Raw genomic sequence first — 20,499 nt, 5'->3', positions numbered from 1 at the left:
ACCCAGGGGTCTCCTAAAGAAAGAGGCCCCCACAATAGACAAAAATCCATATTTCGAAGGGTCAGCAACTTTACGGAGTTTTTTTTTTTTAAACATTATTATTCGCATTTTACCAACAATGTTTTAAATAGTTATAGTGGTTAAAAAGTGGTCGCTTATAGCAGAGGTTCTCAAACATGTTTGACACAGGGACCCCTTTGTATAGTCAAAACTTGCTAATCATCCCTTAGTAAAAAAAGCTACATAAATTCATATTATAAATGCATTTTATATATGTAGCAAATGTAAACAAATAAAACATTTTGTTGAAGGAGTTTTATTAAGATTATAACCTTTAGTTTCAAATAGAATTTTAAAATAATTAATGACTTGGACGAAGCTGATTAGATTTTTTGAATGTATGTAGACCTGGCTCAACGAGTCGATTTCTTTTATTGGTGGTGAGGCTCATGACGGCACTATAATACGAAGACAGGAAATCAGTCAACAACTTCACTTCAATGACCCATAATGCAATATTTAAATGTGAAAAATGTTTTTGTAACTTAGACTTTGTGGTCTCCGTATTGTGGTGTATGTTCTTCGTTTGTGGATATTTCAATAAGCCGCTTCTGCATTAGTATGGATTCATCTGTGATTGGTCAATTGCAACTCGTGATCTCTTGGACAGCCACATGTCTGTAAGAGGAGCTAGTATCTACCGCGCTAATTAACCACCCAAGCATGCGAAACAGTCATATTGTCTCCCTGACTGACAGTTCTTGTAAATCTCACCAACAGCAGCACTTCTCTAACGGATCACAGGCCACACTGAATTAGAAAGCAATTACAAAGCAGGCTGTCGTGAATTTGTTTATTTGATTGTCGCCCCTAGTGTTTGTTTACATTTGTTAGACTGTGTACTGACCCCTATTTCGTGTTGTGATGTCTACTATGTGTGTAGTTGTTTGTCATTCAGAGTAATAAAGCTTTGAATGTAACATGGTTTTGTTATTGTTGAAGTACGACACAGACATATTGGCAAAAGACGGGAAAATGACTCAACAATCCAAAGTCCCTCTATACCCAGAAGGAAAGAAAGAATAGAGAGTTGAATAAACGAGAAATGGACCAGGTCTCAAAACAAATTTCAAGAAAAAAATAGATGCCTAATACAAACCGTCCCGACATGACCAACATATATTTCGCCTCAGAACCGGACACAGCCGAATGAGACAACACATGCATTCGGAAGCTAAATATAGGAACGAGTGCGATTTGCCCTCGTGGAGAATCTGGAGCATCCCCAGAGAATGCCGACCATTTCCTTCAAAGCTGCATACTCTATGGAGAGGCCCGAACAAGACACTAACTCCCCAAAACTCCCCCCCCCCCTTCCCAGAACAAAAAAAAATAAAGAGAGACGCCAGATTTGAAAACAAATGCGCGTTTCATGGCAGATATAGGACTACTTGTTTCAACTTTCCAACATATATATAAGAAGGAAGAGGAAGAAGAATAATCAGTGATTGGGCTCTGAGTTTGTCCACACGTAAAAAAGATCAGTCGGTTTAGGTCGTCAATAAATAATACGTCATAGGCCTATTAAACATTAGTAGACAGTAGAGAGGGGTGGGTTCAGTATTGTTCAAATGATCCAATCGGATAAACATGCTTTCAGCGAAGAGGTTCTTTTAATTGTAGACAGATTTTCATCTTATTCTCGTATTATACCCCGGATTTACTACATTGCGTAAACACTAAAGATTTAAATTTCATGTTACTAAAATATGCACATTAAATAGTTTTATTTTTGCAACGTAGGAAAAAATAATTTAATTTACAAGTACTCTCTTTTTTTTATATGGCGTGCTGTGCTTTAAGATATTCGTATTTATATTAATATGTTCATTTTTATTAAAGCTTTAGAAAAAGTGTAGCGACCTCCACAAAAAGTCTTCACCGGGGCCTCCGAATACTTAAATCCGGCCCTGTTTGTAGTGCCAAAAATTGTTCATATTACTTTTAATGACATAAACTTACCAACATTTCCTTTACACCGGAAACATCAAAAAGAGAGCTATTAATAGTTTTCACGCCATAGATGAAAATCTCTCTTGTTTTTATGTTTCTCTATGTGTTCAGTTCATTAATAGTTCAGATTCTGTTTAGGGATTTTAGGGACCGGTTTGATGTACAAGGCCACACCCAATTTCAACTCACAGAGAGCCCTCATTTGTCATGCACAATCACTAGTTCGATAGTCCAGGGTGCATTAAGTGTTCTGAAGATTGTTGAGCCTTCTGTTGTTGGTGCACCTCCAGCACGGAGTCAACAATGAGAAAGATCCCAAAGCAGACAGGGAAGTGAATAGCTGAATGATATTTAGGATCAGTCTTAACATTGGTTAATCGCATCGATCCAGTTCACTTTAAGTTTCGCGTAAAGATTTTGGCGATGGATAAGGTCAGTAGAAGCTAATAGGGTTCTGGTGTTTGACAGTGAACCGTTAACAATCTTCTTATTGCTTACTGATATTGTATATTGCTTGGGGACAGGAGATGGTGGTGGAGACTTTCAATAAATTCATTGTATGATGCCCCCAATGGACAATGTATGGTGAAAGGTGTTCAAGTTTGAGAAAATGCTACATGTCTATTCTCCCTTTTCTATTACTAGCGTCTGTGTTTTGTTTTGTTTTTGTTTTTTTGATAAAAATGTACACAATTAAAAAAGAGAGTTCGTGTGAAAAACAAACTCAGATGCGGCCCCCGAAAGTTCCACCCATGATCATCTGTTTTGGTAGGTAAAAGGCAGGTTTCAATATTTTTAGAATCTGTGAAGCACAAAACTATCAACGACAACCATTTTCCCTCTGACTGTACAAAATAGACTTGTGCTTAGCCAAAGTATCGTCGTTTTACTGCATTATTTAACAGGCGGACGATACTATAATTAGTTTTTAGTTTTACAAGTTATCAATGTTATCAATGAACTAATTGTTACGAAGATATTGTACAGTTTGAGCCTAGCATAACGGATGTGATTGAATGATTATCTAATTGAATGTTGACCTACGGATTTTATCCTCCCAAAATATGTAGCACTGATCATAGGTTTACAGCTAAAAGAATTTTATCGAAATGAATAATTAGCAAGTTTACAAAGACGAAGTGTTGTCCTGTTTACTTTTAGGTGAAAAATAATGACAAAATGATTTTTTAACTTTATTACTTTAAACGATCAAAACAAGACTAGCTTGAAATTTCTGGTCCAATGGTGAATTCGATGGGGGCCGCCGCTGAGTTTGTGTGATAACAAACTCTTTTTGTAATCTTGTGTTGTTGTTTTTTTGTTAGTCTTGAGGCTTTGAATATGAGATTGACCCTTTACAAAACAATTAGATAATCATAATATGACATAAGCTAGACCAGGTTCACGTCTAACTTCAGTTTCACTTTCACCTATCCCTTAGTCTGCTGGACCGTTGGGGGACCACATAAGATCGGTCAACCTTCTTTCTCCATTCTTCTCTGTCGTTTGCCTTTGGTAACCTGTCTTTTTACCTGCCTGGGTGGACCACTTCGGGGGCCGATTTTGAGTTTGTGTTTTCACACAAACTGTCTTGGTAACCTTGCTTGTTTTTTTTTTTTTTTGGTTCCGGATCGACATCTAAGCATAAAGATAAATGAAGTAATTCAAGACACGCCAGTTCTAGTTTTTAATAGGTCTAAAAAAAAAAAAAAAAGAAGGCGCCAAGACGCCCTGAGTTTAGGATCGTGAAAAGAGTCGATGGCGCCAAAAGGTCTCACCCTCAAAAAACTTTGTTGGGTCTCCACAAAAAAAAATAGGCCTTCTGCCCATAGCATTCACTTACTTGAATCCGGCGCTGAAAAAAACAACAAATAAATATAGAAAATCAACACAGACGTCAAACTTAATCTGGGGCTGCGTCGTCTGCTTACAACATTCGTATAGAAATGAAACGGATGAAATACAAACTCAAGGGCATTGGCTTCATAAAAATTGGTTTTAAATGGACGCTTTTTTCATCGGTACATGAATGGAGTGAGGCGTATGTTGTTACAAATATAGCCACAAACGCTACCGCTTTCCTTTCTTTGAATTTTTCTTTTTTTTTACAAGCGTAGACCAAACGTTAGATCTATGTGTTTTGTTTGTTTGGTGAACTAATCGAAGTGGCCTCTGTGGCTAGTTTTATAGGTCTATGCGTGTATCTCGGGCCTCGTCCTTTGCCGTGGCCCCCTCGGGAAATTACGTAGTTCTGAACCGTGTCTTTTCGGCAAACAAAGACGGAGAATAGCCGGAACGCCCGGGAACAGGGGAAGCAAACAGAGCTTCAAATCTTCTAGGGTTACTGTTGACTTCAAATTACGGATTACTCAAAAGGAGGTCAAAATCGAAAGGCACACAAATAAAGAAACAAAAAAAAAATGAATTGAATACTGTTAAAAGAAGGGGGGAGGGGGATTGTGACTTATGTAAAAACTATAAGAATAGATTTTTAAAAATGATAATAGAAAAAACGTGTCTATTAGTGCCAGTTACATAGATGATTAGATCAATTAAAGGTATGTAAACGAGATTTATACTCTCCGAAAGCTTGAAAACTGACCTGCAACGTTGCAACTTATGGGCAGTGGTGACCAATGGCTTGCTACTTCTTTCATACCCTCCCAGCTCTCTGGCATATGCATAAAACAGCTTAATAAGACGATTATCTCCCATAACACAGTAGCTTTGTATAGGTCTACTCTCTGCAGGGTCCTTGTTTTCTGATGCAGCTAAATAAATCTTTATTCTCATTCATATTTTTATTATTTGTCATAAAAAGGTAATCATAATTTTTTTTTAAATGTGAACAGTTATCCCAATTTATACCGCGTTTACAATTTTTTTAATTTTTGCAGGGGGGTGCAAGTTGCCACCTATGGCACAAAGTCGTAGCTTCAATTTGTTTATTACAAAGAATGTTAAAGAAAAGAACTGATGCCTCTTTCCACCCGTACCTATGCGATATAAAGTTCACTGTAAATACTTGGTTCATGAAATAAAAAACAACATGTGAACAAACTGTTTACTGTACACGTTCGTAAGTTTATCCGTGCGGCTCGTGTATTCCAACGGTCGATCAAACCAAAAATGCAAACGCTGACAATACTGTCAATAATTTTACTATTGAATTGCTTATCGTCGCGATGGACAAGCCGGCGATGAAAGCTCATCTGGCAGTTCTGATATTGTTCTGTACGTTGCAGCTCTTGCATCATTTTAGGATGAAGGCAAAACAAGTTGAACTGAGCATTATTATTGCTTGAAAGCGAGACTTTAATGAAGAAACTAACGAACAAGTTACGTAATGTAAAACCGTGTTCTGTAATAACTCCCAAAATCCAAACATGTGATTTTTGCTTTGTGTGTCTCTCGATTGCAAATTCTCGGCAGCACAAACTCAATACCAAGTTTGTCTGACAAGAATCCTCCTCAAGACCCGTCAAGTTTGTTTTTGATTGGTCATTAATGTGACTGCTGATGTGTTGTTTAGCGGCCACTTATTCTGAGATGGGCAGACTGCAACATCACGGAAACTGGTTAATGAAAAGATGAATAATTGGCAATTAAAAGACTAATCAGAAATACACAAGGTGCAGGCACTGATTACACATATGTAGTTTGTCAGGTTTCACTTACAGCCGTTGTTTTAAAATACGCCAAACAGTCAAAGATCTTCTCAAAGTTATGACTTAAAGAGCGAAGGAATTCGTATTTCTCAGTCCATTGTGTCTCATTCAAAAGAGGTAATTTTAGCATCAACGCTCTCACTCGGGACAGTTACGGAAGAAATAAATAATCTTCTGGATGACACCGACAGCATTACGTACATCTGAAACGTCATTTAGGTCAATGATAACAAGTTTAAGTCTGTGGGACTCGCAACGGAGAATGTCTGCTTGTGTATATTTTTCACGAATCCTTGCCTGAACACAGTTTTGAATGCTATCACGGGGTGGCCATTGTAGCCTTGACCAAGTAGTGAAAAATGTACATAAAAACAAACCGTCACGACTAACGTGAATATTGAATTGCAAGCATCTAATAAAGCGCGCATGGTCGGACATGAACTACAGATTAGCCTATTCTAGTTTATTACAATAATAACTTGTTAACTATATTTCAAAGGAAGCTCTTCATGTTAAGTTACTTTCTAGCAGAAGTTAATTAATTCGAAAGTGTAAAAAGCTGCACGTGAATGGCCAGCCATCAATTCCTGATAAACCTAGGCTAGTCTACTACAATTGTATTTCAGTCACCAGTGGAAGCACTACTTGTTCAGTGACCTCTTTGATTTTAATTGATCTGTTGGTGCAAAAAGTGGCTAGAATTTGGCTACTTAGGATCAGGGGGGAGGGATGCAAGTACACCACCTTGCACCCCCCTGCGGGCGTCCATGCGCGTTAATGTTCCCTTGTTTTATTATCACACATTAACTCTTTACATACCATAAGTAGCCCACAGACCGAATAATGTAGACAAGATGTAGGCTTAGTGTTTTTATATATTTGGTACAAGTTGATGGATCAATGCGACCTGTTTTTAATACAATGATTCAATACTTTGATTCACCTGAATGGATCTGCGCTTAAATTCACTTAATATAGAGAGATATGTATATATATGAGTTATATTGTAAAAAGAACTTTAATTGTAATGGATTTGCAGGGTTTAGAGCTGGCAAGACGAGTGGGTGAATTACTTACCTTGGAATCGTTGTAAAGAAGGTTGAGTTTATATCCAGGTATTATGTTTTGATCATTGATGTGGCTGATTGCCAGCAGTGCAGCGTCCAATTCTGAATATCCATTGGGACCATCCCTGGAAGAGAGCTCAAATAATCCCCCAATATATAAGGTGTGCACGCTAGCGTTATTGTCCTCAAGCGATGACCCGTTCAAATCTGAGAAGGTTACGTTATGGGGTACGTCCGGTATGTTGACAATGTGGGACTTAGGAAATACATTGTTCTGATCCTGCGTTGAAGAATCTCTCTTTTCTATTAAGGAAGAATCAGCCAATAACGTCTGTATTCTTTGTACAGGTGTCGAACGGTTAGCCAGAAACGGAGATGCATTGATCGATGCCGATAATTGATCCGAGACTGATAGATTTTGAGGTTGAAAGGCGCCGTCTGCTGCTCGGCTGAAAAGGAAATGTCGGATCTCTGATTGAATGGAAGGTTTGAAAAGGGCGGAGGTCTCTAGCGTCGGAGCTTTTTTAATCACGGTCGTAAAGGATTCATTGTTTCCGTGCATCGGGAGGGGTTGTCTATGGAGGGGACGATACTCCGGAGAAGAGATCGGGTGCAGAAGAGTGTGTAAGATGGGCGTCGCGCTTCGCTGGTTAGTCGTGACCTGTTCGGAATTGAACTTCGATGTTGATGTTGTAATCGACCAGCTCTGGGAAGGCGAGAAAAGACTTTCGACTGTAGAGATTGTGTCGTTTGAAGATGTATGCACTTCCGACGCTTTGTCTACTTGAAGAACTTTATTTTTTCGACCGCCACTCTCAGCGGCGTCGCTAAGACGACCAGCGTCGTAAAATAGCAATAATAAAAGCAGTTGGCGTATCCGAATGGTGGGAGTCCCCATGCCGGAGAAACATTGAATATCACAACTGTTTGGAGGTTGGGCCGAGAATTCAAACTGCCTGGCTCAGTAGGTGTGAAATGTTATTCATTTTGTCTAATTGCATCGGTTCATGTTCTCTGTGACTAGGGAAAATAAATACAAATTGAAATCAAAAGAAGGCCTAGCAGTGACAACAAATAAATAAAATAGGTCAAACAATCTCTAACGACAAAAATGTAATTGTATTACATTATATTAACTATCTAAAACTGTCTATAGTTTATTGAAAACAAAACATAAGACTTCATTTTATGTTTGGAAAATATGAATTTCATAACAATTTATGATAGGGTCTTCTCGGTCTCATGAAATTTAATATAATTTCAACATTTAATAACTTTAAGTAGCCTAGAGTCGATGCCTATACGATTAATTCTAAACAGAATGAAGTTATGATTTTTTTCAACCTATGAAACTTTTTTGAAGTAAGGTCTATAATTTATAAGATAAGTTTGTAAATTAAAACAAAAAGAAACATAGAATTAAGTAATGCAGATTTTTTAATATCGATTCCTGCTCTATTTTCAAATGACATTGTTACCTTTCTCATTTCATTTCATTGTAAAATAAAGAGAAAACAAAATGGCCAATGTGGGGATCGAACTCAGGTGGAAATAAATGATTCTAGTTTGTTTACTTTTGGTTTTGACTAAGCCGAAAGTGTGAGCCATTTGTAGGAATTGAATAATGTAAGCACTTGATCATTTTATGAACAGAACAGATTGCAAAACAATATTATATTTATTTTTTTTTTTGGAAAGAGAAGAAGAATTAAACAACTAATTGTTTTTAAGTGATATTTCATGCGGCACTTCAGGAATTGAAAATGTAACAACTAGTAATTAAGATAAGATAAGATAAGAAAATTTTTATTGATCCAATCAAATGGAAATTCAGTTTGACAACAATTGACAACCTCAGCGTAACAACTGTAACAATAACATTATAGATGCAAATAGGAACAATATTCACACACGAAAAACATACACACTCACAACCAGCGCTTTATGAATTAGACGTCTATGGACTTCTCGATGAAGACAAATGACCTTGTAACACTCTGACCGACAGTGGGATGAAGGAGTTTTTTTTAAATCTTTCTGTTTTAGTCCTAATGGAAAGGAGACGACCACTTCCTCCAGATCTGACGTAACAGTGGTTTAATGGGTGCATATAGCGTATAACATAACTATAACATAATTATAACATAACTATAACATAATTACAACGTAATAGCACGTAATAAAAAAGACTAATGATTACCTAGCTGTGTAAGAAAAATAATTATAATTAATTTTCTCCAATTCTAGGCTAACAATGACCCATGCCCATCTTGTGACTGTGTTGAGTGTCGCGCTCATACGTTGGTATGTCCACATCCAGCTTATATCAGGCAAAGCTTCAGTTACGGAATACTGTCTGGTTGTAACTTGGCTGCCCTGCGTGTGGTATGCGTTTCGGACTGTCGTCTCAACTGTCGCGAGTTCAAATCGGGTTTCTTCCCCTGAAGTCCTGCAGTTGGTTATGAATAAAAGTAATAATCATTTCCCGAAGGAGCTCCGCAATATTGTAGAAATAACAAAACAAAATACTTGATAGTGAACATAATTTCAAAGAAAAAAGAAACTGCTTTGTTTCGTATGACTCCCCCCCCCCCAGCCTTTCAATTCAGTGTGAACGAGATCCTTATCCACATCCACAACCCGTTTCTTTTTTTTAATTCAGACTTTTTTTTTGTTACAAAGTTTATATCAACTTACTTTGTCTAGTCAAAGGTTACTACATCTTATCTCCCCCACACCCAATCTCTGATCAAGCTGGAATTTTACACAATTAGTTCTTTTACACGCCAACACAAGAATCAATTGGAAAAAACAACAATTAGTTAATTAACTATTAAGTATTAAAAAACTCCTTCATCCCACTTTTGGTCAGAGTGTTTCAAGATCAGCTGTCGTCATTGAGATTGAAGTTCATGGAAGTTTAATTTATAAAGCGCTGGTTGTGAGTGTGTATGTGTTTCATGTGTGAATGTTGTTCGTATTTGCATCTATAGGTCTACTGTTATTGTACAGTAGTTACGATGAGGTTGTCAATTGTAGTCAAACTGAATTTACATTTGATTTGATCAATAAAAATTATCTTTTCTTATCTTATCTTATTAGTAATTAAGTATTTTGTTATGTTTTTCCGACTGCTGCGCAGAGAACAGTGTATTAGTCCCCTTTATTGTTGGTAAAAAGTAATGGTTTGATGGTTTGTAAATAACTTATTTTCAAAATCTGCTCCATGGCACAGTGGTTACCGTAGTGACTTAAGAAGGTTGAGGAGGTCTTAGCCCTCAAGATCAAATTCAGATCGCTCACTTTTTTTTTAATAAAAACATTTAAAAAGATACCTCTTCTCTCCCCCCCCCCTCCTTTTCCAACTGGTCCAAACAAGTGATAAGATCATAGCGTAACGAGAGGGCTAAAAACATGAAATCGCGCTAAACAAAAACTATGGGTAAAAATATTTCAATCTCACAGATTTACTATTGTTAGTCTAGATCTATTATTGTTAGTCTAGATCTATTATTGTTTGTCTAGATCTATTATTGTTAGTCTAGATCTATTATTGTTAGTCTAGATCAGTGATTCCCAAAGTGGTCTATATAGACCCTCAGGGGTCTACGAAGACTTCTAATGGGTCTACGAAAGTGAAAAAGTAAATTGGGGGTCTATGAGATGTCCATGAGGGTCTACGATAGTGGATTTCATTTCAGCAAGATCTATTATTGTTAGTCTAGATCTATTATTGTTTGTCTAGATCTATTATTGTTAGTCTAGATCTATTATTGTTAGTCTAGATCAGTGATTCCCAAAGTGGTCTATATAGACCCTCAGGGGTCTACGAAGACTTCTAATGGGTCTACGAAAGTGAAAAAGTAAATTGGGGGTCTATGAGATGTCCATGAGGGTCTACGATAGTGGATTTCATTTCAGCAAGTCATGACTTTAAAGCCAAGGCTAACGAGTCCCTCCTGCCCGAAGCTTACTGGTTTAGGTGCCAGTAACTGTTCGGAAGGCCCAATATTTGAGCCAAACGTGAAAGATCAAGAAATACACGAGAAACTCTCTGCGAAAACTTTTACAATAATGCTTAAGGCAAATTAATTAATTAATAGTAAATGTTTGAAGGACTACTTCATAGAACAACAAATTCCTATATGAAACAATATCCGTAGAAACGAATGATGAACATGCAAAAAAAAACAAACATTTTAAATGTGTATGGTGATTCTAGCAATACATTTTAATTTGTTATTTTAATTGGTTTAAATTTGAATTTTATGTGTAAAAAAGATAGATCTCTCTTGAGTAACTTATGATGTAGCTTTACATTATTTTTTACTCTTCGACTCACTGCAGTTAGAAATTAGTTTAAAAAATTAAATTCGTTTATGAATGTGCAAAAATGCAATAGAAGTTAAGCAGGGGGTCTACAAAAAAACAGAAAACATGGCAAGGGGTCTGCAAGACAAAAAAGTTTGGGAACCACTGGTCTAGATCTATTATTGTTTGTCTAGATCTATTATTGTTTGTCTAGATCTATTATTGTTAGTCTAGATCTATTATTGTTTGTCTAGATCTATTATTGTTTGTCTAGATCAGGGGTTCTCAACCTGTGGGTCGCGACCCCCCCTTGGGGGTCGATTGACCATTTGCCAGGGGTCGCCTAAGACCATCGAAACTATGGATTGTTATTGTCTACTCTTCTATTGCTGTATGTGTGTGTGTGGGGGGGGGGGGGTCGCGGCAGAGTGGGGGATTGTAAAATGAGGTCGCCGAACTCTAAAGGTTGAGAACCGCTGGTCTAGATCGTTTTAGGTCCTGAATATGAGAATTGTAAACTATCTCTATAATAAAAATAAACAAAGTACATACGCAACAAAAAACTGAATCCAAACTCATGAATAAATATCAAAGAATAAAAAGCACTTGTTTCCACACTTAATCACACACAGCACGATTGTAGAATGACGTTAATCCTAATGATTAGCCCCTGAGGCCTATCACTGAAATCGACACAATCTTTTGTTTCGCTGTCAACAATCCAGAATTTTAAATGATTGTATTATGTCATGTTTTTTTTTCTCCACGTGCCACCATTGAACGGACATGTCTCTTTATTCACGGTGGCTATTGTGTATATTTCGTGTGTCAAAAAGTCTCAGTGTATACACATCTCCGTTATTAGCTGATGCTACAACAAAATTAACAACAAAAGTAAATCGATACTTCACTAATCAAATTTTAAACGGGTGTCTTGGAAGTTATTGAGTGGCTGGAGAAAAGTGAATGACATAAGTCTCACTAAACAATCACTGTGAGAAAAACAAAAAATATTCACTTCGAAAAACAAAAAAAGCCAAAATAAACTTTATGGTGACATTTTCCCCCACAGTCTTCATCGTTCACGTGTGAGACTGTTGCTTGTGAAGCGGCGCCCCCTCCCCTTTTTTACTTTTCCAGGACACCCGCCACCCTTTCGCCTCCAACCGCCCCTCTTTCTTATCGATTTTCTGTATTTTTATCTTTTTTTTTGTTTTTTTGAGTCGCAAGAGAGGGCGAGCGAGAGAGAGAGGGGGAGTTACTCGTCTGCCAGCAATCTACGGCCTGTCCCGCCCGCGGAGTGAGTCTGGAGATGGGATATCTATTGGCCACTCTTGCATTATGTATCAGTGACCACTGGGGTTCGATCTCCGGACTGTCAATATGACGATCAGACTTCAAATCCTGCTGCCACAGAAATGACCCATCATTCCAGCAACCGTGTTTGAGTTAGTCACGAGTTAGTCAGGAGTTAGTCACTAGTTAGTCAGGAGTTAGTCACTAGTTAGTCAGGAGCTAGTCAAGAGCTAGTTCTTGTTGTTTTAATGACTAATAGAGTCATAAGATAGAGAAGATTAGTTAGACGGTAGATAGATAGATAGATAGATAGATAGATAGATAGATAGATAGATAGATAGATAGATAGATAGATAGATAGATAGATAGATAGATAGATAGATAGATAGATAGATAGATAGATTAATGGATAGTATTCCAGTCACACTTTTGGTGTTGGCAATACCTTCTAAGTGGGCAAATGGTGGGTGGACGCAATTCTTTAACGATTTTCTTAGAAAATTGACAGTTGAAGTATATCGTTGTGAAATAAATTACTAGCTCTTTAGCCACACTGGAAAAACTCTAGTTTGACCGTTATAATTTTTGAAATTATAAATAGAAAATAATTTAAATTTGGCTAGAAAACTATTACATATTTATCTTGAACAGACCATACACCTTCGGGTAATTCCTCATGCAGGCCCTATACATAAATTAATGTTCCGGTACATTTTGCGTACTTAAAGTCTTCTAAAGTTCCCCCTTTCAGACCTGTCGATCGGGCAGATGATCTGTCTCTATGGCCCACTGTTAACGAGGGCGTCATGTGGCCAGCACGGCAGCACAGCGACCATTTTACCTTTCCAACTAAATTCAGAGTATTCAGAGGCACCCTACGATGGCGTCATGTGGCCTGCACGGCAGCACAACGACCATTTTACCTTTCCAACTAAATTGAGAGTATTCAGAGGCGCCCTAAAGATCCCGGAATTTAAAAAATCCCAGTCTTCACCAGGATTCAAGCTCGGGACCCCTGGATCGGAAGCCAAGTCTTCTAAGACTAGATGTCAATGCCAACCATTGAAATATTATATCGTCTAGTCCAGGGGTCTCAAACTCATATCAGCATGTGGGCCACAGTGGAAAGTAACAACCATTCAGTGGGCCACACCACAAAAAAGAATGTTTTTTTTTACGAACACTACTGTCACTGCAGTAAAATGCTAAAATAAAGTTTTTATAATTATTAATTACATTTAGTGTAGTTTATTACATGCACAGGCAGTTTAGTTTACTAAAATAAGTTGACGTTGTCTCTATCACTAATAAAAAAGCAGAAACTGTAGTTCTTCAGAAAAAAAAAACTATAATTAGGCCTACTACTGCAGATCGCTCGTCACTCATGTTTCTGTCCACTCAACTGAGAGCGTTTGGCAGAGACCAGACCATCGACGTTAGGCCTGAAGTCGCGTGTAGTAGCAAGCCGCAAGGTTGCTCTTAGATGCTCATCAGTCAGTTTTGATCGTAATGTTGTTTTTGTTAATCTTCATTCTGGAAAAAAAAAACTGTTCGCAAACGTACGTACTCCCAAACATCGCTAGAATTCTAGCATCTGTGGAGAATAAGTTTGGAAACTTCTCTCTGGGAAGAAACTGGTAGAAATCTGGAACACCAACATCAGCGTATTTTTGCTTCAGAACAGTATCACACTGCAGGACTTCCTCTGGAACCTTTTTCACGTCAACTGCGAATGGAGTGGCAACAAGGAAAAACTGTGGTTCGAGAGCAGTGAATTGCTGAAAGCGGTGTTCAAAATCTTCCAGTAGTCTGGAGAGGATGTCTACGTAGTCTTTCAGGAGCTGTGGTTCAACCGTAATGCTCTGTAGAAAAGACAAATGAGCCAGATTTCCATATGCCAGCTGAGTGGCCCACAAAGTCAGTTTGCATCTGAATGATTTGATGCGGTCAAACATCACGGTAATCAGCTGCTTTGTGCTCTGTAGTTGTGAATTGAGTGCATTGAGATGTTGCGTGATGTCAATAAGAAAAGCAAGATCCGACAAAAACATTGGGTCACTGAGCTGAGGTATGTCTCCGTCTTTCATTGCCATGAGCAATGCTATTTCCCGTCTCAGTTCAAAAAATCTCTGCAGCACTTTTCCACGACTCAACCATCTGACTTCCGTATAATAAAGCAACTCTCCGTATTCCGTTTCTAAATCAGCTACAAATGACACAAACTGTCTGTGGCTGAGACCCCGTGCACGTATGAAGTTCACCGTCTTCACGACAACATCCTTCACGTTCTTCATTAGTAGACTTTTGCCACAGAGTGCTTCTTGGTGCAGAATGCAGTGTATGGCTGCAAAAGGTCCTACCAAGCTGAGCTGATACCGTTTCTCTACCATTAATCCAACAACGCCCACCTTCTCTGAACACATTGGTGATGCCCCGTCCGTAGCCACTGAAACAAGTTTTTTTCCCACGGTAGCCCAGACCTGTCAATACAAGTTTCCAGTACTTGAAACACGTCGCGTCCAGTCGTGGTTCCTTTCATGGTAGTAAGTCCAATTGCTCTTCAACAATGTTTTCATCGACCCAACGAATGAATACATTATGCGGTGTCTGTTACACCAGTAGACTCGTCCAGTGCAATGGAATATGCTACAAAGTATTTTGCAGCGGCAATAAGTTGCTGTTGAACATTTGTCGCTGACTCGGTGATCCTGCTTGCAACTGTGTTCGCAGACAAACTTATGCCTTCGAAGAGCTTCTTTTTCTCGGGGCAGATAATTGCACACGCCTGTAGCATACACTCTTTTACAAACTGGCCTTCAGTGAATGGAGTGATGCCTTTACTATCATCTCGCTAACAACAAAGCTTGCTTTCACAGAATCTTCGCTTGCAGTAGACACACCTCATTTACTGATTTGTGCAGATGTAAATCATTTCACGGCTTATTTGTGGTCATTGTAAATTTTATTTTTTTTTTCGAATTCGCGGACGTAGCCGCGGGCCACACAAAATTGTTTCGAGGGCCACATGTGGCCCGCGGGCCACGTGTTTGAGACCCCTGTTCTAGTCAATTTAGACGTTCCAGGATTTTTCTGTGGGATGGAGGGCATGGGGCGGGGCAAAAAATGTTCCTTTTTTTTTTAAATCTAACATTCATGAGATATTTAAGAGGCAAACAATCGCTCTATAAGATATTTCAATGAACTATAGTCTTCTATGTGGGCATGGGCTGGCAAGAAATAAAACGCTGGCAAGAAATATAACGCTGGCAAGAAATAAAACGCTGGCAAGAAATAAAACGCTGGCAAGAAATAAAACGCTGGCAAGAAAAAAAACGCTGGCAAGAAATAAAACGCTGGCAAGAAATAAAACGCTGGCAAGAAATAAAACGCTGGAAAGAAATAAAACGCTGGCAAGAAATAAAACGCTGGCAAGAAATAAAACGCTGGCAAGAAATAAAACGCTGGCAAGAAATAAAACGCTGGCAAGAAATAAAAAGTTCTTGTTTTTTTCCAGCCCGCCTCTGATGGCAGTGTACCAATTTATTTTTTCTTTCACAAGTTATTTCAATCTGCTATTCCATTCTAAAAATGATCTTAAAACCTCATTCCCCCTTCCCTTGGGCCCAAACTATTTTTTTTTTTATTTTTCAAAAGGCAAAATTTAGAACCAGAAAAAAAATCTCCCCTTTGACTTTCCACTGCCATTCCCACCCCGCATTTCACCCTCTATGTCAACGCCTATGTCTTGAATGTTTGGTATAGATTACGGCGTAAGAGATGACATATCGATAATTCATTTCTCTAGAAGCATCATCATCATTGAGTGCGTGCGTGTGTGTGTGCGTGTGTGCGTGTCTCAGTCAGTGCTTGTAGACTCACAACTATTTCATCCTGGCGCTCCTCCATTATCAGGTTCCGTCGATCATTAAAAGATTTATCAGCAGACGGCTATAATGTAAGGACGGATGTAGCACATCTGTAAGAGTTAGATCAATGTGTTTAGTTTAGCTTGCCCCATCATTCAAGATGTCTACCTTTAATCAAGGCTGCCTGCAAGTTCCATGCCTTTCACTTTACTGATATACTTTTTTAAAACTGATAATATTAATTGATAATATTGGTAATAAAAGCATTGTACTAGATCAATACTCAAATATTCATCGAGTACCTATAGATTACAGACATTAGTTCAAAAGAGAAGATACATCCTACGCCTACCCATGTGTCAATCTTGTCCTGTATTCCTCAACACTAACCTGCGACGCAACCTGTGACTTATGGAGACCAATAGACCTAAGCCACGTCCACTCTTAAATGGCACTAGGCAGATACAGACTGTGTTTCGTAATCGGCCCAGGCATTACTATTAAAAATACGGCCTTCATCACAATAGACGTCCGACCCAATCATTCTACGCACAAGTGGCTAGACATGTTGGAGTCGATCTCCGTAGCAGTGGAACTTCGGACTGATTCGATACTACCCTCTAACATCAGGAAATTCTTTACTGATTAATAAGTACAGGATCTAGTTCTGGCTTTGTCCCAGTATGTTGACACTAACATGAATTCTATTAAACCATAAAGACCATGTTATAAAATCGTTTACGGGACTTAGTCATTTAAAATGACCCATTAAGTAGCGGCCCAGCGGTCCATTGATTGTTGGCCCACCGTCAAAAAAGATTGCCTTTGGTAAGCTGTCATCCCTCATACAGTTTAGGTGTCCGACCAGGCTCAGCTATCGAATGGTAAGTAGTGTCTCTACTTCTACCTCCAGCAGATTATTTGGAAGGTAGTCTTGCCAGCGTATGCCCATTATGGCCATATATTTTTGTTTAATTAAACTAATTTTTTTAAAGGTTACCTTTGAATAACGATTTGTCCACCCCTAAAATTTGGCCGCCTGCGTGCCATGTAGTATATAGGTAGTGGTGGCCTTGATTTCATCCCATCCCCGAAAACACATTTTATAATCCAACAGGTCTGTGAATAGTCTCTCACATTCACTCTGACTATGCTGTGACCTCTAATTTTTAGATCTATGTCTAATGAAAAAAGACAGTGCTAATTTTAACTACAAACGCACAAGCGCTAAATTATAAGCCTATAGTCTTTTCTGTATCAAAAAAAAAAAAAGATCTCAAAAAAAGAAAGAAATTGATGCTATTAGTGTTACTGTAGTTCTTGCTTCGACCGTATCTAAAAGAAAGCGGAAATGAAAATAAACTATGACGTAAGGCAATTAAAAATAAGTTGACAGGGAAAAAGAAAGAAAATCCACTTTTAAAATGCCAAAAGTCTACATATGTCATAAAATAAGTTGGCATAGGGAAAGAGAAAGAAAATCCACTTGTAAAATGTCAAAAGTCTACATATGTCATAAAATAAGTTGACTTAGGGAAAAAGAAAGAAAAACCACTTTTAAAATGCCAAAAGTCTACATATGTCACGTCAGAAGCCTACGAGTTCTACAGTGATGTCAAATCAAGCAGAAGTAGCAATGGATGTTGAACAACAAAGAGCTATCAGCTCACAAAGAAATGGTTGCTCGCTTTTACAATCCCATAAAGCTCGGCCCATCAATTCTGGGAAATATGTACTCATGTATCATTCCACACGTTAAAACACAAACTTTGCCTCGTTTCTCCCAATCTTATGTGCTCCATATCCTCTCTCTTCTCTTTCAGTTCTGTCATAGACTTTATTACAAACTAGAAAGAATTGAACAAGGCGGGCGGGAGAGGAGACGGGGAAAAAATGGGGGGGGGGAGGGAATTACGAAGAAATAAAAACTGGGTGGGGGAAAGGGGGATTTAAAGAGAATACATTCCAATCCAAGTTTCCGAAACGAGCGATCAGGGCCAGATTTTTATCTATTTCATCTACTGGTTGCCAGGAAGGCATCTGACGATTGATAAAACCAAAATCCAAAATGGGGTTTAAAATTTGTTTTTCAACAAACTGATCGAATTTTGCGTTTTCTTTAAGATTACGTTTTGGTTTTGGTTTTTTTGTTTGTTTGTAATTTTCGGTGTTCCAGGCGCTACGTAAGCGTAGACACTACATTATCTTCTGCAGTTTCTTGTCACTTGGTTGTTTTATAGATGTTCTTATCTTTTCTTATATAATACAGACATTACTTCAAAAAAGAAGATGATTACGTCCTACGCGTCATGCATTCAGTCATGCATATTAACAAATGACTTAAATTCTGCCAAGTCACTGGTTTTCCTGATTCTTTTGCAGCAAGCTCAACCAAAGAGGGAGAAGGCTAGTTGGTCTTTGGCTACAAAACCACAGGATAGCGTTGTCTTGCGGCCTTCACCTCCCCCCCCCTCCTTCTATTTTGGCCGGTCAGTTTACAAGCCCCTCAAAAACGTTTAGATCTCCAATCGGCTTCACGTCTTCGATCACGGCTTCTGTTTTCCCAGGCCTGACCACAAAAAAACATTTTCTACTACCTCTACTACATTCTCGATATTTACTTGTGGGCGGAAGTTGATATTTCCCCAACATACACACACACACAATTGTGTTCATGATTTGTATAAAATAGTGCAAAGAATGGTGCGCATTTGTCTACGTTTAGTAGAGGTGTGCAACGCAGAGCTGCTGCACTGTGAACTATAAAAGTGAGAAAGGAGAAGAAGGTAAGCATACGTGAATTGTATACGTGTATTATGTGACGATGGTACCAAATGCCTACAGCCAGTTGGATGAGATATTTTTAGACAGACAGGATTATTTATGGTTTTAAAAAAAAATATTTAAAGAAAACATGGCTTTATAAAAGTGAATGGTTGAACTATGGTGTCTCCAATAGTTTGAAGCTCTACTTTAGATTTATCATGGACAAGTGACAGGGGCTGCGGTCGATCGACTGTCAAGTATGTCATGAAAAGGAAGGGGAGTGAACAAGGAGGGCAGTGGAAAGGCGAGACTCAAACAGCCGATAGGGGTCTATATAAACTGAATTAAAAGAATGAGTAATTTCCCTTTAAATTCTCGCTCAAGCTGATCGCGGGGATGGCCCAAGTAGAACGAGAAAAAGTAGACCAAAGTTATCTCCCTTAGTTTTCTAAATGGATTGGGTGGCCTTAGCAACGGCTGCATGTAGATCTAGTGGAAGAGGAATCTGGGAAATGGGAAGAGACCCAAAATGTGTTAACCCGCCTAAAGCAAAGTAAAACAATCCATCAGTTAAATAACATTCTGGCTACAAAAGTTGACAGTGTGTCTACACCCAACAATGATTCACACGTACAAGGTGACGTGGAAACCAGCAAACCTTGAATATTCGTTTGGAATGTCGGTACCAGAAATACTGCGAAGAAAGGCTTACAGGCCTGGGTTTATTTTAGCCGTTACACTCTAAAAAAGTGTCGATAAGAGCTTAAGCGAATTATTGTTTTTGTACTTTAGACTTTAAAATGTCGGCTTTCAAATACATAGTTAATAGAAATTGTGAATAAAAACCTTTTAGTAAATTTAACAGCTGCGGTTTTGATCTTAGTTGTCATAGGCTTAAGTTAAGAAAGAATAGGTCAAATTTTCTTAGTGATTATGAGTGGTCTAAGAGTTTTATATAGTGGATGATATCTAGTAATTAGATATTTAGTAATTATGTCGAATGGTTTATTTAATACTTCTGAATTATTTTTTTTTAAAGAAGGAGAATGAATCCTTCAGTATACATATATATGTCTAAATATGTAGGGATAGGTTAATTGTACATGTTATTTCTCCCACATGTAATCTTGGATCAAGTTAAAACTTTTAAACAATTATTTATTGTAAAAAAAAAAAAAAAAAAAAAAAAAAAAAAAAAAAAAAGAATAAAGGAAACAGCTTCTACATTATTGAGAGATAGTTTTAAGTGAAGAGTTCTAGACTTTAGATGAGCCTTCTTTTTCTTTTTTTGCTTGTTTAATAATGGTTTCAATATGGGGATACTATTTCTTATTTTATAAACTACTCATTCATTATAACATCTAGATAGTTTGAATTTTTACTCTAATAACATAACCGAGAACAAGATTATTAGTTTCTATTTGTACTAATTTTTTTTTCTCTTTAATATTTGTCAATGCGGAAAGACATATTCTCTTTGTAAAATGTCAGTCTCCTGTGTTGTTTTCATTG

General features: G+C 37.9%; 1 protein-coding gene across 1 annotated transcript in view; it reads right to left on the bottom strand.

Moving 5' to 3' along the window:
- Nucleotides 1-12,153, bottom strand: part of LOC106063140 (uncharacterized) — a 150,076-nt gene extending 137,923 nt beyond the window's left edge. The window contains exons 1-2 of the mRNA XM_056037516.1: nucleotides 11,612-12,153; nucleotides 6,759-7,768 (exon numbers count right to left, since the gene is read on the bottom strand). Of these exons, the coding sequence (XP_055893491.1) occupies nucleotides 6,759-7,646 (888 nt within the window). The 5' untranslated portion in view covers nucleotides 7,647-7,768; nucleotides 11,612-12,153. The remainder of the gene's footprint in view (nucleotides 1-6,758; nucleotides 7,769-11,611) is intronic.
- Between the last annotated feature and the right edge of the window lie 8,346 nt (nucleotides 12,154-20,499).

Source organism: Biomphalaria glabrata, chromosome 8, assembly GCF_947242115.1.
Source record: "Biomphalaria glabrata chromosome 8, xgBioGlab47.1, whole genome shotgun sequence".
NCBI classification, from domain to species: Eukaryota; Metazoa; Mollusca; class Gastropoda; family Planorbidae; genus Biomphalaria; species Biomphalaria glabrata.
This window is presented reverse-complemented; position numbering and strand designations above follow the sequence as displayed.